Source organism: Podarcis raffonei, chromosome 6 (assembly GCF_027172205.1).
Source record: "Podarcis raffonei isolate rPodRaf1 chromosome 6, rPodRaf1.pri, whole genome shotgun sequence".
NCBI lineage: Eukaryota > Metazoa > Chordata > Lepidosauria > Squamata > Lacertidae > Podarcis > Podarcis raffonei.
Genome location: NC_070607.1, coordinates 92,468,071 through 92,491,724, shown reverse-complemented (window position 1 = coordinate 92,491,724; position 23,654 = coordinate 92,468,071). Strand labels below are relative to the sequence as shown.

Below are 23,654 nucleotides of genomic sequence, written 5' to 3'. Positions count from 1 at the left end.
CCCTTCCCTCCTGGCTTGCACCCTGCCGTCCCAGGCAATTTATTCAGGATTTGCTGCTCCTCTGTGGCTTAGTAGCCACAGGATGGCCCTCTGCACACGCTCAGAAGCCCTCCTGCTGCGCCGAAGCTCAAAGGGATCAGAATCCGGAGCTGAAAATAAGTGGGAAATAGAAGGGAAATAAACTGCACCGGCACTCAGGGTTAGCTGAAATTTGGGTCGGTGCGTTGGCGTGTTGGATTGGGAAATACTTGGATCCCAACTTTCTCCTGGTCTTCCCCAGACTCGTCTCTGGCGCACGCCCCCTTTTCAGCCCTGGAGCTCTGACGTCATCAGGCCATGGGAGTTTCCACAGCACGTGCAGGGGAAATCCTACATGAGATCCTCTCTCTGCCCTTGAGGAGGAAGATCCCATGCATCTTCCTTTAGCCTCCGGGAGAACCTCGTGTTGGGTTACTTTTGGGAAGAAAGAATTCACATCAAAACAATAGAAGTGATGAAGGAGACTTCTGAAGTTATTATTATTTCCTATTAGGATTTGCATACATACCCTTCACCCGAAGATTCCAGGGTAGATCGCAACAGAAAAATACAAAATGAGAATAGAAACAAAAACAAACAAACCACCCCCTTACCACAAACACATTTTTGAAAACCATAAAATGTTAATCAGACCAATGCTTGGTTTTTTCCAGGCATGGAGCCACCGCAGAAAAGGCCTGTTTGGATTCAAGGTGTGAAAACAGGTATGCCAAGAGACATTTTGGCACCTGAGGCTCACCACAAAACGGGGTCCTTCTCCCCACCAGGAAAGAAGGGGTAAGTGAAGATCTACAATCACAAATGTGGGACAGATCTGCATCGAGATCTGCTGTCCCTGTGGATCCCGCCAACTGAGGCAGTCGCCTCACTTTGCCTCATGGGTGGGCCGGCCCTGGTGTGTGTGTGTCACACACCTATGGGATGCTCTCCCCTGGGAGACTCGCTTGGCACCATTGTTGTAGATCTTCAGGTGCCAGGCAAAAACATTCCTCTTTCACCAGGCCTTTGGCTGCTAACTTTCTGTGTGCCTCGCAGGGGCCCACTCTCCCCTGCCATTGCTGTCGGGGTCGTATAGCAGCGGCTTCTGGCGAGACCTCGCAAGAATTCCCAGAGATCTTGCTGGATCTCACGCAAGCGTCTGAGCAAGGCTTTGGCAGCGTTGGCACGGTCCCATGTCGCCTCGGGCAGCGAAACGGGATGGGCCTCCCCGCTTAGCCCATCTCCCAAAGGCTGACTCAGACGCCGAGAAGCCACGAGGCGTCGGGATTTGCATCTGGAGCCCCAGTCTCAGAGAAGGGAATCCGCGAGTTCTCTTTCTCTTTCACCACCTCCTCCTTCCTCTTCTGTTGAAGGAACAACAGGGCAGGGCAAGGGACAGGTTATTGCTCTCTCTGTCTCTCTCTCTCTCTTTCTCTCGTTCTTCCTTATAAAGAGGAAGTGGGGAAGGTTTTTCTCGCAAAGCCTTCCTTGGCAGCCTCCACCTGATCTGGTGCAGATAAAAGGCAACTCCGTAAGATTTGCAAAGGCTTTCCGAAGGTTCACCCGCGGAGGTTTGTAGCAGGCGCTGGGCCTTTGAAAAGGATCTGTGGCCAGAACGAACCTGGATTTCTGCAGTGTGTGGTGGGGGTGATTTTCTACAGAGGCATAAGATTTCACCCACACAGGCCATTAATCTGCTCCAGCCTTCAGCTTGCCTGCCTTCACACCATGAGTTCCAAGCCTGCGCCACCATGGAGAGCCAGAAACTGCCTTTACACCAGCCTGTGGGACTTCAAAGCCATGACGGAGACAGAATTGAGCTTCCGGGCTGGAGATCTCTTCCAAGTGATCGAGAAGAAAGGAGAGTGGTGGTGGGCCAAGAAGCTGGATCCGTCCCGGACGGGTTTTGAGGAAGGCTATGTGCCTTACAACTACTTGGCCAAGCAGGAGACTATGGAGGCAGAGCCGTAAGTACACGTCTGCAAATATCCCCAGCCAGTTTTAAAAGGAAGAAAATTGTGGCGTGCAGATGAGATCTGGGCATTGAGTGGTTTGGATTTAGGGTCTCCCCAATACCTTGACTTAATGTGGATTGAGAATCCCTTTGTCCATCCCCAAAAGACCAGAAGCATGTCTGTTAGGCTTAATAGGAATGGAAATCTAAATGGGAGGCCAAAATCTGTTCATGTATGCTACGGCCACTGCAAGAACCCTCCTGGCCCACAGATGGAAAACACAAGACATACCAGCCATCCAGGAGTGGCAGGTGAAGTTGACAGAATATGCAGAACTTGCCAAATTGTCAGGGAGGATCCGGGACCAGGAAGATAAAAGATACCAAAATAATTGGAGTAAATTTATTGAATATTTAAAGGAGAATTGTAAAGAGGTCAAGACACTAGCAGGATTGACATAATACCTTCAATGTATAATAGTACTATTGTGAGAATGATGTGCGCGATAGAAAGGGGTTAAATATACCAATTGCAGGGAGGGGGGAGTTGCGACTCGGCAGAGTCACAGGGAATGTATGGTATTAATATGGTTTGTTGGAAAAGAACATGTAAGGAAAACAATAAAAAATTACTTGGAAAAAAAGGAGAATCCCTTTGTCCTACAATTTCCCCTTGCTTTCTCCTCCAGCAAGCGCTGCACACCACTTTCTGCTCCCTAAACCCAGAGGTTCCCCATACTTTGAAAATCTGATTTGGGGAGATACATCAGTGGCCCAGGGAATTTGGAAAGAGTTTTGGGCAGCAGTAGTTGGGGGGGGGGAGCTACATGGATGAGGGGAAATTAAAAAGATGCACACGAGAGGTTTACAACCTGCATTAAACCGAGATGTGGACAGGCACCTAACCCACATTCCGATTCTGGGACCGCAAAAGCCAGATTGGTTTGATATGCAGATTTGATGGATTCATTTGATTTCACATGCAAAACGAAAACCAAAAACAGGTGCATTCCCTCTTCTCCTACTTTGGCAAAGCCTTGTGAGGAGACAGTGAAGCACAGGAGCAGAATGCAATTTCACCCGTACATTATCTCCTGTCTTCATTCCAGCCTTGTAGGATTGCTTTGTTGTTGTTGTTTAGTCATTTAGTTGTGTCCGACTCTTTGTGACCCTATGGACCAGAGCATGCCAGGCACTCCTGTCTTCCACTGCCTCCCACAGTTTGGTCATACTTATGTTCATAGCTTCGAGAACACTGTCCCACCATCTCGTCCTCTGTCGTCCCCTTCTCCTTGTGCCCTCCATCTTTCCCAACATCAGGGTCTTTTCCAGGGAGTCTTCTCTTCCCATGAGGTGGCCAAAGTCTTGGAGCCTCAGCTTCATGATCTGTCCTTCCAGTGAGCACTCAGGGCTGATTTCCTTCAGAATGGAGAGGTTTGATCTTCTTGCAGTCCATGGGACTCTCAAGAGTCTCCTCCAGCACCATAATTCAAAAGCATCAATTCTTCGGCCATCAGCCTTCTTTATGGTCCAGCTCTCACTTCCACACATCACTACTGGGAAAACCATAGCTTTAACTATACGGGCCTTTGTTGCCAAGGTGATGTCTCTGCTTTCGTAAGAAATGTAGGATTGCTTACTATAACTTTAAGGCTTGCCTTTTCAGGCAAAGGAGGAAAAAAGCTTGCGGCCGCTCCCAGGGATGTGGGTTCTGCACCTGCTTTTGTGCTGGAGGTTGCAGAATTTTGCTGCATGCTGTGCATAGGAAAGCTATGGAGCGCACTTTCTTAAGAAGAGGGGGCTATTGAAGGCTGCTAGCCACGATGACTCCGTAGTAGGAGGAAGTAATATTTCTGAATGCCAGTTGCTGGAAACTGCAGGAGGAGAGAGAGGGCATTTGTGCTCAGTTCCTGCATCTGACATCTGGGTGGCTGCTGTGAGCACAGGATGGTGGAATAAATGGGACCATCAGCCTGTCCAGCAGACTCTCCTCATGTTTCTGCATGTCCCCAGTACTGGATTTGCCTTTTTGGACCACACCTGCACATTGAACCACAGAGCTGGGAAGGAGGAAAAAGCTCTCCAATGCAACTGCCTGTGGTTCAGGTTTCTCGTTTTTAAAATGTCTGTGCCCCTCAATCATACTGTTCTCTCTTTTTTTAATAAAAAAAATCTTTCCAGTAGCACCTTAGAGACCAACTAAGTTAGTTACAGTCATACCTCAGGTTACAGATGCTTCAGGTTGTGCTTTTTCAGGTTATGGACCCGCCAAAACCCAGAAGTACCAGAACGGGTTACTTCTGGGTTTCGGGGCTGCGCATGCGCAGAAGCGCTAAGTCACAACCCGCGCATGCGCAGACACACCACTGCGGGTTGCAAACGCTGCAGGTTGCAAACGTGCATCCCGCATGGATCACGTTCTCAACCCAAGCACCTACTGTATTGGTATGAGCTTTCATGTGCATGCACACTTCTTCAGATACACTGAAACAGAAGTCACCAGACCCTTATATACAGTGAGAGGGTGGGGAGGTGTATTACTGAGAAGGGTGGTGGGAATGGGTGATTGGCTGATAGGTGTGGTAAACCTGTTGGACTGTTATATAATAATAATAATAATTTATTATTTATACCCCGCCCATCTGGCTGAGTTTCCCCAGCCACTCTGGGCGGCTCCCAATCAAGTGTTAAAAACAGTACAGCATTAAATATTAAAAACTTCCCTAAACAGGGCTGCCTTCAGATGTCTTCTAAAAGTCTGGTAGTTGTTTTTCTCTTTGACATCTGGTGGGAGGGCGTTCCACAGGGCAGGTGCCACCACTGAGAAGGCCCTCTGTCTGGTTCCCCGTAACCTCACTTCTCGCAATGAGAGAACCACCAGAAGGCCCTTGGTGCTGGACCTCAGTGTCCAGGCTGAACGATGGGGATGAAAACGCTCCTTCAGGTATACAGGACTGAGGCCGTTGCTAATGACTGCAATTGGTCTTACAGGAAAAATCAAGGGGTGAGATGGCTAAAAATAGCTTTATCATGTATAATGAGAAAAGAATCCAGTGTCTCTATTCAGACCAGGTCTCTCCATGGTTTTTAGTTTGGTAATAAGTTGCAATTCAGCAACTTCTCTTTCCAGTCTATTTCTGAAATTCTTTTGTAACAGGACAGCTACTTTGAGATCTTGTATAGAATGTCCTGGGAGATTGAAGTGTTCTCCTACTGGTTTCTCTGTCTTGTGATTCCTGATATCAGATTTATGTCCATTTCTCCTTTGGCGTAGAGCAAATGCAGAGCTATGCCCTATCCTAACAAACAGTTACCTTTCGATGCATTGCCATAAAATTACTGTTTCCCATTTCTATGACCATGTTGGGAGTTGCTCTACCGCTGAACTACAACCCTTCTTCCCTGAAAGGAAAGCAATGTTTTAAATTGTCCCTTCTGCAGGTGGTTTTTTGGGCAGATCTCTCGTTCTGAAACAGTCCATCGGCTGATGTCGGAAGAGAATAAGGTCGGAGCCTTCCTAATCCGTATCAGCGAGAAAAAGGGGGCTGAGTATGTTTTGTCAGGTAAGTGTATTTCACTTCTTATCTTTCCGACTTGAGTGACCAGTTGCAAAGGAGAAAAAGCTCCTAGTAATTTTCTTATAGAGCTGGGTTTTCATTTTGTTAAACGTATATATCGCTCGCCACTGCAAGAAGCCCTGCAGCGGTTTACGCCAGAGACATCGGCAATAAGATTTCTGCTAACCGTTCATTACTACCGTTTCTTGGTGATTCTTCTGCCGCGGCAGATTACAAGTTTTAATATAGAATGGAACAGAATAGGAATCCTCATAAACAGGCCAGAATAGGCTGTCGAAAATCCAGCATAAAACAAAGGCAGAATGGAAATGGAAAACGAAACAAAAGACCTGGTCATTTTTAAAAGAAAAGTTGTCATCCAAAAGTTGCCCAAAAGAAACTAACAATGGTGTCGGGGGGGAACTCCTTGTGCGAGGAGTTCCAAAGATCAGATTCTATGGTGGAATAGACAACCTTTTTCAACACTTTTTAGCCGTGGGCCGGTCCACCGTCCCTCAGATATTGGTGGTGGTGGGGGGGGAGAATGAACAAATTCCTTTGTCCCACAAATACAGTGGTACCTCGGGTTAAGTACTTAATTCGTTCTGGAGGTCTGTTCTTAACCTGAAACTGTTCTTAACCTGAAGCACCACTTTAGCTAATGGGGCCTCCCGCTGCTGCCGCCGCGCCGCTGTGCGATTTCTGTTTTCATCCTGAAGCAAAGTTCTTAACCCAAGATAATATTTCTGGGTTAGCGGAGTCTGTAACCTGAAGCGTATGTAACCTGAGGCATATGTAACCTGAGGTACCACTGTAACCCAGAGATGCATTTTTAATAAAAGCACACATTCTACTCATGTAAAAACACCAAGCAGGCCCCACAAATAACCCAGAGATGCATTTTAAATAAAAGCACACATTCTACTCTGGAGAGCCAGCATGGTGTAGTGGTTAAGAGCGGTGGACTTGTAATCTGGTGAACCGGGTTCGCGTCTCCGCTCCTCCACATGCAGCTGCTGGGTGACCTTGGGCTAGTCACACTTCCCTGAAGTCTCTCAGCCCCACTCACCTCACAGAGTGTTTGTTGTGGGGGAGGAAGGGAAAGGAGAATGTTAGCTGCTTTGAGACTCCTTAGGGTAGTGATAAAGTGGGATATCAAATCCAAACTCTTCTTTTTCTTCTTCTACTCATGTCCAAACATGCTGATTCATGGACTGTCCGCAGGCCGGATTGAGAAGACGATTGGGCCGCATCCGGCCCCCGGGCCTTAGGTTGCCTACGCTGGAATAGTCCCTGTCTCCCATGACCTAGTCCTAGCGGGTCCTCTGAGGGCAATCTCAACATCTGGGCAGGTTTATGCTGGAGCAGACGGTCCTCTAAGCAACTTGTTTCCAGGTTGTTTAATCCTAGAATTGTAGAGTTGGAAACGACCCTGAGGGTCATTTAGTCCAACCCTGTGCAATGCAGGGTTTTTATTATTATTATTATTATTATTATTATTATTATTATTATTATTATTATTATTATTTGTACCCCGCCCATCTGGCTGGGTTTCCCCAGCCATTCTGGACAGCTTCCAACAAAGATTAAAAATACATTAGAATGTCACACATTAAAAACTTCCTTGAACAGGGCTGCCTTCAGATGTCTTCTAAATGTCAGGTAGTTGTTTATCTCTTTGACACCTGGTGGGAGGGTGTTCCACAGGGTGGGTGCCACTACCGAGAAGGCCCTCTGCCTGGTTCCCTGTAACTTGGTTTCTCACAGTGAGGGAACTGCCAGAAGGCCCTCAGCACTGGACCTCAGTGTCCGGGTTGAACGATGGGGGTGGAGACGCTCCTTCAGGTATACTGGGTCAAGGCCGTTTAGGGCTTTAAAGGTCAGCACCAACACCTTGAATTGTGCTCAGAAACGTACTGGGAGCCAGTGCAGGTGTTCTGTGGTCTCGGCGGCCGCTCCCAGTCACCAGTCTAGCTGCTGCGTTTAAAAGTCAGATGCGGAGGAACATTTGCCCAAAGCCTCTCCCACGCTCGGGTATGAAGCGCAGCAGATCCTGTCCTGAACAGAACCGTGTGGGAGATGGCAGCCTGCCTAGTTTTCACCAGGGCATTTACGGGAACAGGAAGATAGCAACCTGTAATGATTTGGGTGTTCCCCCGGCTTCCTCTCCACTCTCTGCATTGTTCCCTCTTTTTCTGACTCTCCTTTCCGCGATTTCACAGTCCGAGATGAGTCACTGGTGAGGCACTACAAGATCTTGCGCAACGACCAGGGAGCTTACTTCATGAATGCCACACGCTCCTTCCCAGATCTGCTCTCTCTCGTCGAGTATTACAAAGAGAAAGCGCTCACCCACGGGCTCAGGCTCTTGACCCCGTGCTACAAGGTAAGTCCAAATTTGCAACTGCAGAATGAATGTTAGAATGATGTTCGATTGAAAGTTATGGGGTTTTTAGTTATAATACTATAAGGAGTATGAAAAAATGGACTATTAATAAGTAAAAATCTAATGTTACATTATTTTAAGATTAAAGATTAGGACAAGTAAAGAGGGGAAGGATTTGCTGAACTGATAAATTAAACTGGAATACAAAAAGGGAGGTTAGAGGAGGTCCAGAAAATTAAGTAAATGAAAGAACGTAATGGAAAGATGGAACTGTTTTTTCTTTCTTTTTTATTTGTATTTTTCTTTTTCTTTTTTCATTTTGTAAAACTTTAATAAATATTTTATAAAAAAAATAATAATTTGCAACTGCGAGGCATTGGACCGGCGCCGGTTAGCAAACGGAAGTGAGGATGAAAAGGTCAAATGTCCTTTAATAACCTAACACTTTGTTCTCCATGTCTTCTCAATGGCATCTACCGAAAAGAAATTCAACCTGTATTTTAAAGCCGTCTGGCATCTTCCCATATGAACCTACCTGGACCCTGAGATCATAACCCAAGCCCCTTCTGCATGTGCCTCCTCCTCAAGAGGTCCGGAGGGTGGCAACACGAGAACGGGGCCTTCTCTGCAGTGGCTCCCCATCTATAGAATGCTCTCCCTAGGGAAGTTTGCCTGGCGCCTTCATTATACAGTGGTACCTCGGGTTACAGATGCTTCAGGTTACAGACTCTGCTATCCCAGAAATAGTACCTCGGGTTAAGAACTTTACCTCAGGATGAGAACAGAAATTGTGCCGTGGCGGCAGCGGGAGGCCCCATTAGCTAAAGTGGTGCCTCAGGTTAAGAAGTTTCAAGTTAAGAACGGACCTCCAGAACGAATTAAGTTCTTAACCCGAGGTACCACGTTCCTTTTTAACCAGGCCTTTGGTTGATCTCATTGACATCCAACACTCTTTTAGAATGTGGCTTGGGGGGCGGGGGGCGCATTATTGAGTTACAGTGGTACCTCGGGTTAAGTACTTAATTCGTTCCAGAGGTCAGTTCTTAACCTGAAACTGTTCTTAACCTGAAGCACCACTTTAGCTAATGGGGCCTCCTGCTGCCGCCACACTCCCGCTGCGTGATTTCTGTTCTCATCCTGAAGCAAAGTTCTTAACCCGAGGTACTATTTCTGGGTTAGCGGCGTCTGTAACCTGAAGCGTCTGTAACCTGAGGTACCACTGTACTGTTTTTGGTTTGATTTTATATGTTGTGGTCTTGTCGCGAACCGCCCTGAGACCTCCTGGTATAGGGCGGTGTATAAGTTGAAATAATAATAATAATAATAATAATAATAATAATAATAATAATAATAAAAATATTATCTAAATTCTACAATTTATCAATTTCTAACATTCACCAGCTCTAGCGGCTATGGGTGCCCGTGCACCCCACCAACAGTTCACAGAAAGATGGCCATCAGTCATGGATGCTTGAGCTGAAAGTCCTGCATGCAGGCAGTAGGATGAGATGATTCTTGGAATAACTTCCAACTCAATTGTTCTAAGAACTTGAGCAGAAAAGTTAAGTCTTTAGGGTTACTGTTATGTACTGAAGTTCTCACCCTGGGCCAGCAGGGGGATACTGTAGATAGTTATGCAAATAAGGGATCGAAAGTGACGTTCAGTGATTGGATAGTTTTAGAAAATTGTTACAGTTACGTTGTACTGGAGCTCTATATAAGCAGGCTGGCTGAACCCTTCAGTTCAGTTCAGTTCTGGCCTGTGAATAAACAAGAGCTGTTTGAAGAATCGCTGTGTCGTCTGATATGTTCACCCACAACTTAACAGTTACATTGGTCCTCTGGGTGAACCTTAGGTAACAAAGTCTTGCCATTTCTTTTCTTTCGACTCCAGCAAGAGCCCACGGCGATGCCGCACTGGGACGACTGGGAGAGGCCAAAGGAAGAGTTCCGCCTTGCCCGGAAACTGGGCGCAGGTTACTTTGGGGAAGTCTATGAAGGATACTGGAAGGACAGAGTCAGAGTTGCGATCAAAGTGCTCCCCAGAGGTGAGAGTTCGGCTTCGCACAGGAGCAAAGGAAGCTGCCTTTATCATGCCAGGTCAATGTTGAAGAGGCCTTGGAAACATCAGCTGGTTCAAAGAGAAGTCGCCAGATTAGTGATTGGGCTTCCTTGTTGTTGTTAATATGCAGCCCATCTGACTGTGTTGCACCCAGCCAATCTGGGTGGCTCCCAACAAAATATTAAAAACACAATAAAACCTCAAACGTGAAAATATTCCTATTCACCCTTCTTCAGCCAGGGAAGTAAGGTTAAAATATACCGTATTTTTTGCTCTATAAGACTCACTTTTTCCCTCCTAAAAAGTAAGGGGAAATGTGTGTGCGTCTTATGGAGCGAATGCAGGCTGCGCAGCTATCCCAGAAGCCAGAACAGCAAGAGGGATTGCTGTTTTCACTGCGCAGCAATCCCTCTTGCTGTCCTGGCTTCTGAGATTCAGAATTTTTTTCTTCTTGTTTTCCTCCTTCAAAAACTAGGTGCGTCTTGTGGTCTGGTGCGTCTTATAGAGCGAAAAATACGGTGCATTCCTAAATTGCCTCTTGACAATACAAAGTTTTCAGACCTTGAAAAGGCTTGCTATGCTTTCCTTTACAAGTGCGACAATGGTCAGTGTAATAGGTCGATGAGAAGGTTGGTGGTTCGAGCCTACCCAGGGATGACTGTGGGCAGGATTCCTGAATTGCGGGGGTTGGTCTAGATGACCCTCAGGGTCCCTTCCAACTCTACAGTTCTGTGATTCTATGTGCTTGCTTCTCTCCCACCCCCTGCAGCTGATCTGACATACCAGGACATGTTCAAAAACGAAATTGAGGCGATGAAGAAGCTGAGGCACAAGCACATCCTCTCCCTCTACGCCATCTCGACTCGTGGGGACCCCGTGTACATCATCACGGAGATCATGAGCAAAGGGAACCTCCTAGAATTCCTCCGAGGTGAGACCTTTGCACAAGGTGCTTCCTTCACCGTAACCCGCTTCCTGCATTGCTCGCAGGTAGGGCTCTCACAGTTTCCTGAGTGGGACAGCATTTCTCTCTCCACTTCTGACACCGTGTTGCCACCTTCTGATGCTCACGTGTCGAGGGTACGCTGGGGAAACTCCCCACAGGTGTTTCCACACAGGGGATCCACAGGGCTGGGAACCCAGTACAACTGAGGGTCCTGCTTGCGTGAAGACCCTGCTCACGAGAAGCCCAATGCTTTGGAGGGCAGAGCTAGAGCAGCCACAGGGGGCAAACAGGAAGCACAGCCCTGCTTCTGCCTGAAATCACGAGTGCTGAACACAAGAGTCACATGTGAATGTTGATGTTTGAGCTGGATGATCTAGTGTGGTCTTTTCCAGCTGTGCAGCAGGTACTGGTCCAAAGGGGCAAATGGGGCACTGCCACAACGACTTCAGTTTTCCCGTTACCCACCTTCCTGCTTGCAACCCATCCAAAGTGTGGTGTTGTCTACTAGCTTCCTCCTCCTGAGGTCTCAATGTTGCCCATGAAGAATTCAGCAGCGAGGATGACGGAGGAGGCAAATCCACAATTAGTTGGCTCTGCCTGTCCTTGGCTCTCTGGCGAGTGACGCGGTGGCTTGGGTGCCCGCAGGCTCCTAGCTGCCCCAAACGGCCCGCCCACTGCCTGCCCCCCAGCTGTAGGGTGGCTGAGTGGGAAGAGGCAGGCAGACTCCTCAGAGGCCCCACGGAGCATCCTGACTGCAAGGGGCCATTGGCATGATCCAGCAGGCTCTCCTTATGGAAACGATAAGCAAAAGTTTCAGAAGAAACGCAGACAGGTCCTAACCGGAATGCGCCTCTATGTTTACTTCCAGGTTCCGAAGGGGAGCATCTGCAGATAGCAGAGTTGGTGGACATGGCGTCCCAGGTTGCAGATGGCATGTGCTACCTGGAGACGCAGAAATTCATCCACCGAGACCTCGCTGCCAGGAACATCCTGGTTGGAGAGAACAACATCTGCAAAGTGGGAGATTTTGGGATGGCCAGGCTGATCAAGGTATTCTCTTGAGGCGGTGGACTTGTAAAAGGGTAAAAGAGAACTCGGAAATGATCCCTAATGAATTGAAAAAAATGTTTAAAAGTACTTCCCCCCCCAAAAAAAAACCCCTGAATCCTTTCTTTATATAACATCTTTATCAACGACTTGGATGATGGACTCAAGGGCATCCTGATCAAATTTGCAGATGACACCAAACTGGGAGGGGTGGCTAACACCCCAGAGGACAGGATCACACTTCAAAACGACCTTGACAGATTGGAGAACTGAGCCAAAACAAACAAGATGAATTTTAACCGGGAGAAATGTAAAGTATTGCACTTGGGCAAAAAAAATGAGAGGCACAAATACAAGATGGGTGGCACCTGGCTTGAGAGCACTACATGTGAAAAGGATCTAGGAGTCTTGGTTGACCACAAACTTGACATGAGCCAACAGTGTGACACGGCAGCTAAAAAAGCCAATGCAATTCTGGGCTGCATCAATAGGAGTATAGCATCTAGATCAAGGGAAGTAATAGTGCCACTGTATTCTGCTCTGGTCAGACCTCACCTGGAGTACTGTGTCCAGTTCTGGGCACCACAGTTCAAGAAGGACACTGACAAACTGGAACGTGTCCAGAGGAGGGCAACCAAAATGGTCAAAGGCCTGGAAACGATGCCTTATGAGGAACGGCTAAGGGAGCTGGGCATGTTTAGCCTGGAGAAGAGGAGGTTAAGGGGTGATATGGTAGCCATGTTCAAATATATAAAAGGATGTCACATAGAGGAGGGAGAAAGGTTGTTTTCTGCTACTCCAGAGAAGCGGACACGGAGCAATGGATCCAAACTGCAGGAAAGAAGATTCCACCTAAACATTAGGAAGAACTTCCTGACAGTAAGAGCTGTTTGACAGTGGAATTTGCTGCCAAGGCGTGTGGTGGAGTCTCCTTCTTTGGAGGTCTTTAAGCAGAGGCTTGACAACCATATGTCAGGAGTGCTCTGATGGTGTTTCCTGCTTGGCAGGGGGTTGGACTCGATGGCCCTTGTGGTCTCTTCCAACTCTATGATTCTATGATTCTATGATACTGTTGGGGATAATTCAGACTGAAATCCCCAGGTGTCAAAAAAGGTTGTTTATGTATGCCACTACTGCGGCCTGTGTTTTGTTAGCCCCAAAATGGAAAACAAGTGAGGTCCCAACCAAAGGAGAATGGCAACTCAAGCTGACAGAATATGCACAGCTTGCAGACTTAACATATAGAATAAGAGAACAAGAAGAACATACGTTTAGAGAAGATTGGGAAACGTTTATTGAATATATGGGAAATAACTTTGTGCAGCTGAAAACACCGGCAGCATTAAGATAAATTTAACAATGTAAATAGGTTTTGATGGATGTAGTAATGGAATACCGAATGGTATAGTTTTCGTAAAATATGCAAGGATTTATGATATGTAAAATGAACCACGGAAAGAGAAGAAGAGAAGACCTTGATATCTTAAGGATGTAAAAATGAGTACTTTAAATTGTAAAACAGAAACTTTAATAACAATTATATACAAAAACAAAAAGGAATTTTCTTGAGGCTTGGGGAGTGTTGAAAGTAAATAAAAATAGGTTGTGCCCCGGCTGGAGTTTGCTGTGTGTTTAAAAAAAAAAAAATTCTGCACCAATATGACACCAAGTTTTGCTGAATTCTGTGGCTCATGCAGTTAATAATAAAAGTGCACAACCGTTCAGTGGGTTGTTGTTATACATACATGTTGTACTTCTGTTCTCGCAGGACAACGTTTACGAATCTTACTCCCACAACGTCCCCTACAAATGGACGGCACCGGAAGCCCTTTCCCACGGCCGCTACTCCGTCAAATCCGACGTTTGGTCCTTTGGAATTCTCCTGTATGAAATCATGACCCTTGGCCAGAACCCATATCCAGGTGCGTTTGAGATCCGGGGCATCGTAGGAACCGAGGAAACTGCTTTATACTGAGCCAGACCACGGGTCCTCCCAGCTCAGTGCTGCCAGCACTGACTGGCAGAGGCTGTTGATGTTTCCCGGCAGGGCACATTCCCAGCCTTACAGAGGCGGAACCAGGGTAGCTTCTCTTTCCCTGAGTTACGGCCCTTCTGCAAGTCATTTTGGCAGCGGAGGCAGCCCAGGACCTGCCCCAGCTGGAGGCTTTTAAGCAGAGATTGGACGGTCATCTGTCATGGATGCTTTACTTGAGATTCCTGGGTTGGACTAGATGAGCTTTGGGGTCTCTTCTATGATTCTATGATGAATGCATAGCCGTGCGAGTCTTAGGCTACAAGATTTATAGTGTTAATTCAGCCCTTCCAGCTGGAAGGATTGCACACATGAAATAAATGGATATTTATATGCTTGGGAAACAACAAAGGCGCTGGTTGCAAGGAAACAAGAAAGGCCAGCTCTGAAAATGGATTAAAATAAATAGAAGGATGAGAAGGTGATTAAAGAAGAAGAAGGATGTGGTAAACAGGAAGCAACGGACGTATGTTTGTAACAGGAGCGGGAAACCTAATCATTTTTTTAAAAATTGTATTAAATTTAAATAATTTGGATTGATTCATTAAAATTTGGAAAACCAATAAAAATTAATAATAATTTTAGTATAAAGACACAATATATAATAGTGATTAAAGATTAAAGGATGTCAAGCTAAGGAGGGAGGAAGCCACATGGATATATAGTACAGTCGTACCTCCGCTTATGTAGCCCTCCGGTTACGTAAACTTCAGGGTATGTAAGCGGCAAACCCGGAAGTATATTTCCGGGTTTTTGCCACGCACACATGGGCAGAAGTGTTAGACCGCATGCGCAGAAGCGGTCCTCCAGTTGTGAAAACCTCGGGATCCGGCCGGACCTCCAGAACGGATCCCATCCACAACCAGAGCTACCACTGTATAGTTTCTATTACCGTATTTTTCGCTCTATAAGACACGCTTTTTCTCTCCTAAAAAGTAAGGGGAAATGTGTGTGCGTCTTATGGAGCGAATGCAGGCTACACGGCTATCCCAGAAGCCAGAACAACGAGAGGGATCGCTGCGCAGCTCTCCCTCTCACTGTTCTAGCTTCACCGTGCGAAGCCTCTTCAGGGCAGCAGGGAGCCTTCATCCCCCTGCCCTGAAGAGGCTGCGCAGCTATCCCAGAAGCCAGAACAGCGAGAGGGATTGCTGCACTCCCTCTCACTATTCTAGCTTCTGGCTTAGCCACACTTTGTCCCTTCCCCCACCTCCCGGAAAAGCCCACAAGAGCCGCGCGGATCGTGTGTGCGGCTCTTGGGGGCTTTTCCCTGAGGAGGGAGAAGGGCAACCCGCTCCCTTTAAAGAATTTTTTTTTCTTGCATTCCCCCTCTAAAAACTAGGTGCATCTTATGGTCAGGTGCTTGTTATGGAGCGAAAAATATGGTAATTTGATAAACACAGGATTTGAATTTGTTAATACGATACGATACAATATCTTTATTGTCATTGTCCCATACAGAACAATGAAATTGAAAAACTACATAAAACGTTCAAAAACCCCTAAAAACTCTGAAACCCCATTTTAAAATACAATATACTATAATTTGTAACTGTGTGATTTTGCAACTGTAATTTTTCATTCTTGAACAATAATAATAATAGAAATAAATTGATGATCATTTAAAAAATATAATGTTAATTCAGCAGCACCTGCTGCATTTTAAATGCAGCTACACTTACTATTACTATTACTATTACTATTACTATTACTATTACTATTGTTATTATTACAGTGGTACCTCTGGTTGCGAACAGGATCCGTTCCGGAGCCCCGCTCGCAACATGAAAAAAGCGCAACCTGAAGCGCCGTATCTGCGCAGGTGTGCGGCACCATTTGGCGCTTGTGCGCATGTGCGAAGCATGATTTAGCGCTTGTGCACATGCACGAGCGGCAAAACCTGGAAGTAACCCTTTCCAGTGCTTCCAGGTCGCCGCGGGACGTAACCTGAAAGAACGTAACATGAAGCAAACGTAACATGAGGTATGGCTGTATTAACATTATCGTTTTCCTCGCTCTTTGCAGGTATGACCAACAGTGAAGTTTTCAAGCACGTCCAGACCGGTTTCCGGATGCACTGCCCTCTCAACTGTCCTGCCACAATGTACAACATCATGTGCGCATGCTGGGACCTGAACCCAAAAGAGAGACCAGACTTCAAGCAGCTCCGAGGGCAGCTCCAGAGTTTCACCATGTACGAGAACCCGGAATGAAAGGAGCAGCTTCCTCTTTCTTCCTCCTCCTCCCTTTAAACCTCGCAAATTTCGTACGGAGAAAGCGACCTCTAGCGAACCGAAACATGCACACATCTTGGGAGGGTAGAGGAGCAGGCTTTGGGCTTCTGTGATAAAAACAGACTCCGACTGCGGGCATGTGATCTCCGTGCCATATTTGTTCAATTGACATTGCAGGATAAGAGACTAAGAAGAGATCAGGCCAAACTCCTCGCAGGGCTGGCATCTTGTTCTCCCAGTGGCCAACCCAAGGAAAGCCTGCAAACAGGACATGAGTGCGAGAGCCGTCCAAGCTGGTGCCCATTACTACATCTCATGGGAAGAGAAGAAGGGCGGGATCTGGGGACAGGCCCATTTAACTGTCGCTCATGAAGAGCGGGGTGGCGCTGTGGTCTAAACCACTGAGCCTCTTGGGCTTGCCGATCGGAAGGTCGGCGGTTCAAATCCCCACAACAGGATGAGCTCCCGTTGCTCTGTCCCTGCTCCTGCCAACCTAGCAGTTTGAAAGCATGCCAGTGCAAGTAGATAAATAGGTACCGCTACAGCAGGAAGATAAACGGCGTTTCTGTGCGCTCTGGTTTCTGTCACGGTGTTCCGTTGCACCAGAAGCAGTTTAGTCATGCTGGCCACATGACCCAGAAAGCTGCCTGTGGACCAACGCCGGCTCCCTCAGCCTGAAAAGCGAGATGAGTGCTGCAACGCCATAGTCGCCTTTGACTGGATATAACCATCTAGGCTTCCTTAGCCGTTTTTTGTTTTTTTACCATGAAGCACCACCGGGAATGTTCATCAGGCTATAAAAGCTATGATGCACAAGAAAGGAGAATCAACATACAAGGCTTCTGGGCGTCCCCTGTTTGGATGGAGGCAGGAAGGCAAAAGAGCAGATAACCTCTTGAAGATGAAGGCTTCATTTGCAGAACAAACCTCGGCGGACTCGTGTGTTTTCTGCGGCTCAGATCGGCAATATTTGAGTTCAAATCTGAACTTTTCCACCTTGGTTTTACCGTTCCAGAGAGACCATACCCCCCTCAGGAAGGGACTCTGAATGCTGCAGGGCTTGCCGATTTTGGGAGGCCAGTGGGTGTATTTGGAATTTTGTAAATGCGCAGTGGGCGCCGGGCACAAAATGCAGAATGTGGCAGCACAAAATTGCGGCCGCATCTGAAGGAACAGGAAAAGAGACAGGGCCGCAAAATGGTACCAGCGTGTTTTATTGGTGTTTTGCAACTTTGACCTGTTGCAGGACCTTAGCCAGAACTTAGCAGAGCATATTCAGAGTTCCAGAAAGCAATCAGTTGCAGGCAGGATGGACGAAGCAGGAACAAGACGCTGCTACTAGTAACTTGATTACTTATAGGTGTTTATTATTTACAGCAGACTCTACAAGTTACTAAGGACGTGGGTGGCGCTGTGGGTTAAACCACAGAGCCTAGGACTTGCTGATCAGAAGGTCGGCGGTTCAAATCCCTGCGACAGGGTGAGCTCCCGCTGCTCCCTGCTCCTGCCAACCTAGCAGTTCGAAAGCACGTCAAAGTGCAAGTAGATAAATAGGTACCACTCCGCCGGGAAGGTAAACGGCATTTCCGTGCGCTGCTCTGGTTCTCCAGAAGCGGCTTAGTCATGCTGGCCACATGACCCGGAAGCTGTACGCCGGCTCCCTCGGCCAATAAAGTGAGATGAGCGCCGCAGCCCTAGAGTTGGCCACGACTGGACCTAATGGTCAGGGGTCCTTTTACCTTTACCTACAAGTTACTATATACAAGAACAGAAACGGATCTTTACTATCTCTCTCTTAAACTCCAAACGACCCTCAGAACTCAGAACACCACACTGACCAACACACACTCCAGTCAGTAAGGTCATAAGTCATCAAGGCTGTGTGAGACCTCAAGCAATGGTAGAGCTATATCCAAGGTCTCATATCTCTAGGCAGAATAACTCCTCTCTGCCCAGTCATCCTTGGCCTTCGGCCAACTCTTAATTGACTCTGTGTGAAGCTGCACAGAATGGCACGTAGTCAAAAAACCCAACATGTTTTCCCACCAGACCCTCACCTGTGGGGTAAAACACACACACATCTACATCAGTCACTGGTGCTCAGTCCTAAGGAGAAGGTTTTTGCGCCTCTCCTCTCTTCAGAACAGGAGGAGGGGTAGGGTCTAATCCTGGCATACAATGGAACACAGGTGTGTTTAATGCAGGAGAGACGGAGCCAATACGAGGAGGAACAGCAGGAAGAGCAAGAAGTCTTCCAAATATTGTGGATTTTAAAGGGGGTGTACTGAGACCTTTTGCAGCAGTAGGCAAACTGGCAGGTATGGTTGCTGCTTGGCGACCCCTTCTCTGTGGCAGCAAACCTGATGGTCTTCAATTGATGCTGATGTGCTTGTTTGGGAGCGCAGCTGTTTAGAATAAAAGGGCATCTGCCTGGTAGATTCCACTGGCTTGTTCAGATCAAGTGACCAAACGTCAAGGGACTGTCCTTGGAATTAACTCACTGCAACCTGATTGCTGCATTAATCAGCTGTACATTAAAAGTGTGTTAACGACAAAAGAAGTTTCTCTCTCTAAATATCACGTCTGAAAGCGGCCAAAGAAAATGAATACAGTGAGAGCCTAATTTATCACTGCATCAACTTATTGTATTGTTGCATGCCCCCCCAAAAAAAAAATCTCTAGAGGGTGCAAGATTCCAGGAGGTTCCAGGTGTCCTACCCAGGGTTTGTGTTTCCTTTTGGAAATGAGACACAGGACTCAGCTACATTAGTCAAAAAACAACAGCATTTTAAATGTTTTATAAACATGCAACACCAGGTGGCACTATAGAGCACAAAACTTTTCAATGCGATTTTATATACAGTATTTTATCTTTTAAAACAATTTAATTTATGACTTATTTATAGTGTTCCCCCCCACCCCGTGTGTGTAGATTCACCCCCAGTGGAGACTGCAGTGTCTTTATGATATATGGTTTATTTACGCATATATACAACCTGAGCCTGTCATGCAGGGGTCCACAGCATTAACACCCCAAAGGGTCTTGTTTCTCCCGTAGCCACAGCTATGAATTTCTGCAGGGAAATTCAAGGAAATAAAGGCTCAGCATTTGAGCTGAATGCTTCCTGTTTCCTTAGGGGTGGGGGTGGGGAATGTTGCAATCACTGGAGTCAAAAGGCCATCATATGGGTTAACAGCAGTAGGCCGTGACATTTGTGTATAGAGCCCAGGTGAGATAAGAGATATAAACAGTGGCTGGGAGTTAAAGGACAACACACCTAGTTCTACTCAACCCATTGGGTCCTAGTACTTCTGTCTCTTGCAAACACACACAGCGCATTATATTATCAAGCTGCTTTTGAAATTGAGAGGGCTTTCAAAGGCAGGTTTTGATAGGCCGAGTGAGGATGGCGGCTGATACAATTCAGTACAGTGGTACCCTGGTTCTCAAACTTAATCCATCCCGGAAGTCTGTTCCAAAACCAAAGCGTTCCAAAACCAAGGCACGCTTTCCCATAGAAAGTAATGCAAAACAGATTAATCCGTTCCAGACTTTTAAAAACAACCCCAAAAACAGCAATTTAACATGAATTGATCCATAAAATGAAAGCAATAAACAATGTACTGCAGTCACACAATCAATCCATCAGTAGCTGGACTTTGTTCCACAGTCACAAAAACAAAACAAAAAAGAGCACAAAAAACAAAAATGCAAAATAAATAGCAAAAAGAGACAGTCTTCAGCATAACACTCAAAACGGAAGTATGGCACTCAAATCAGAAGCGTAACGCTCAAAACGAAGCACGTTCGGCTTCCAAAAAAAGTTTGCAAACTGGAACAGTTACTTCCGGGTTTGCAGTGTTTGGGTTCCAAGTTGTTTGAGTACCAAGGCGTTTGAGAACCAAGTTACCACTGTATGCACTTAAAGGCGTACCTATTTCACACCTTCAGAATCAGAAGGTGAGCAGAAACACAGCCGCCTATTGGGACTTACACTGCTCAGTATTGTGCAGCATGGTTTCTCCAGCCAACCAATGCGTACAGAAATGCGTATATCAGGGTAACGTGTGCATACGAATGCACACGTTCTTGAAAATAGCATACGAAGATGCATTATAATAGGGGAAATTGCTTTGCCAAAATGTGCCCTGAACTGTGGAAAACTGAGTCTAAGAGTGGAAGAATGAGAAACTGACAGATTTGACCATCCTTTGCCAGGAGGGTCTGAAGTTGTTTTTTAAATCTCCACCTAAAAATCCCCGCTGGGCACATCCAGCTGTAATAAACGAAAAATTGTTCTTATTCCCTTATGGGGGACACAAGAGCCCTTATAGAGTCCTTTGCAGGTTCTCCATCGGTCGGAGAAAATAACAGAAGCCAACCAGAGAATATTGAGAATCAAAGCAGCTCGTAATCCTGATCTTTATTGAACTGCTGCAACAGGGTGCTCCCCTCACACGCAGGAGAAGGAGGAGGACCCCAAACCAAGGTGTGCCTGCCCTTATATAGACATTTTAATTTGCCTGCCCTGGAGTCCAAGGCCACCCCCAGACACGCCATACGTACATCACAGAAAAGGCGGTCTACAACAGAAATCTGAGCGCGTTGTTTAGCTCCTGTCTGGCAGGTTACCTGTTAATGCTTACTTGATTGGATACCCTGGGGAGCCTGGCCAGTCTTTTGTAATGACAAATACTTAGTTCTTGAGCCAGGTCACAGGCTCACCCTATTCATACACAGACATACCCTTGAGACAGGATTTCTGAAGGAAAAGACAATAGGGAGGCTTTTCTATTTTCCTTGACCTTGCAGAGAAATCATTTGGTCAAGTTGGGAGTCAAAATGGTTTCAGGGCTGTTTTCCTGTGCTGCTTCAGACATGTGGTTTATATATTTATGTACATGTTTGCTTGGTACATTTATGAACATTTATTATATATATAATACCTTATTTATTTTTATTTCACAGCAATTTGGACCAGGCATTTTGCACAGTCTGTCACAGGCTTCCTATGCCTGTTGCACTTCATGGTATTTTCGTCTCATTGTTGACGATTCCCTCATTCCTCTCCTCTTATGCACACACCAACTTGCGTTTCCGGGTGTACAACGGGTTCACCAGAAGGTAACATGCCCTGCGTCTGACAATGTGGACTTTCACCTTGCAAAGCCCACGTCGCCGTTTGTTTTTATAAAGTGCCACAAGACATTGCTGCCCTTCTGGAATTTGAACTTTACTGTAAACACCATTCCTGTACGAGAGGAGAGGACTTGAAGGGGCTGAGCGATATCTAAATATTTGTGCCGCTCTTTATCAAAAGAAACCAGGAAACGGCTCACCGGGCAAATTCCCCTGTAAGAAGCAGTGAGAATAAACAGTGAGTTCTGTTTTAATACGGTACAGCAGATCTGATACTGGTAAAAACCTGGATACAGGAGTGCTTTGGGTTCCTTGACATGTAGGAGCAGTTAACGGAGAAATCCGAGGGCTCCCTTGGACAAAAAAACAAGGACACCAACCAGGAATACCAGAGCAAAACAGCAGCCAGTAGGCTTGTTCTTTATTGAAGCCTGTCGTGACAGGACTCCCACCTGCCACCAGGTGAAACAAAATGGAAGCCCAGAACAAAGAAGACCCCAACTTTTATTAGTTACTAATCCCCCAAACTACACCCCTAGAACTACATCATTGACACATCACAAAAAGGAAGGGGTTGAGGGAGGAGTTGTGGAAGCAACCTGAGTGGCTTGTCACCTGGCTGGTTCCTCCTTTCCCCCTCCCCATGAGTCACTTTCAGGAGACAAAGGGGAGCTTGCAGTTTCCTGCCCACAGAGGGAAGATCTGATCATTGTCCTTTGTTCCACTCCATGTTGAATCCACTCCCATATGCAAGTCCTTTGTGACCTCGATGGACTTCTGTCTGGGACCATCAAGGTTGACATGCCAACTGAGTAGGGCTCCTGTGTATGTGCTGCTACAGTTAAGGGATTATGGCCGTCCTGTATCAAACCTTCCCCCTTTGATAGTCCTTCCTTCATGGAGTAAAATAAAAGTAGACCGGTGTAAATCCGATGTATGGTTGATTTACTATGAATTTATAACAGAAACGTTGCGCATGTCGCATGTGAGTGTGTGTGTGTGTGTGTGTCGTGTTTGTACAAACTGAATGATTGGGGGGGGGGAGTTTCCTGCAACAGAGCTGAAGCTTGCCATGACAGTTAGCAACTGGAACATAGGAAACTGTCCTGTACGGAGTTAGGAACCTTTGTCAATCTAGCTCACGCTGTCTACACTGATTGGCAGTGCCGGATTTACGTATAAGCTAAACAAGCTATAGCTTAGGGCACCACTCTCTTGGGGGGGGGCCAAAAAAATAAAGGGGAAAAACACACCTGGATGTCCTGTTGTAAACAAAATCTGCCCTTTTCCCCTTATGGAGTATCCAAGAGCCGGTATAGAGTCCTTATGTGGGTTCCCTATTGGTAGGAGAAAATAACAGAGGCCAACCAGAGAAGATTGAGAAGCAAAGCAGCTCGTAAGCCTGATCTTTATTGAACTGTTGCAACAGGGTGCTCCCCTCACACACAGGAGAAAGGAGGAGGACCCAGAACCAAGGTGTGCCCACCCTTATATAGACATTTTAAATTCCCTGCCCTGGAGCTCAAGACCAGCCCTCCATACATCATACATACATCACAGAAGGGGTGTAACCCAAGACCACCCCCCACAAACATCATACCTACATCACAGAAAAGGTGGTCTACAACAGAAATTTGAATGTTGTTGTTTTTCCTGTCTGCCAGGTTGTCTGATAATGCCTTATCTGATTGCCTTTCCTGGTAGTCTGGCCATTCCTTTGAAATGGTGATTACCCACTTACTGTAACAAGGAAGGTTTTTTTCACCTCCTCCCTCCTTGCAGAGAAACATTTGGTCAGCTTGGGAGTCAAAATGGTTTCAGGTCGGTCTTCCTGTGCTGATCTATGTACGTGCTTGGTTGGTACATTTATGAACATTTATTATATATATAAGACCTTAAATTTTATTATTACATTTCCAAGATATAAGATAAAAAACAAATAAAATAAAACCCACATACAGCAACAGTGTTTTGTGTTGTGTGGGCTCCTACGATGTAAGTAATGGTCCCCGCCTGCTAGCCTGCTCCCTAAAATATCACTGGTTTGCTCATTTCTATATATAGGGTGCCTACATTCTGCATGGACTGGTTGCATGGCAACATCAGCAAATGGCATGAGATACCTATTAGGTACATAAATTGCCATATAGCATATATTCAACAACAAAAATAACGACAATTTGTTGTTGACAAAGGACAGCTGGACATATAAAGGGCCCCATTACCTTCAGTAGCTTAGGGCCTCATCAAACCTAAATCCAGCCCTGTCTACAGGACTTTA

The 23,654-nt window shown here is 46.4% G+C and overlaps 1 protein-coding gene across 1 annotated transcript; it reads left to right on the top strand.

The window, feature by feature from the left end:
• Nucleotides 1-24: 24 nt before the first annotated feature.
• PTK6 (protein tyrosine kinase 6) lies at nt 25-18,806 on the top strand. Its single transcript, XM_053394506.1, has 9 exons — nt 25-816; nt 1,722-1,985; nt 5,414-5,535; nt 7,752-7,915; nt 9,810-9,963; nt 10,747-10,908; nt 11,792-11,973; nt 13,739-13,892; nt 16,025-18,806. Exons 1-9 carry the CDS (start codon nt 695-697, stop codon nt 16,210-16,212), a joined length of 1,512 nt encoding a protein of 503 aa, XP_053250481.1. The 5' UTR covers nt 25-694; the 3' UTR covers nt 16,213-18,806.
• The last annotated feature ends 4,848 nt before the right edge of the window (nt 18,807-23,654 follow it).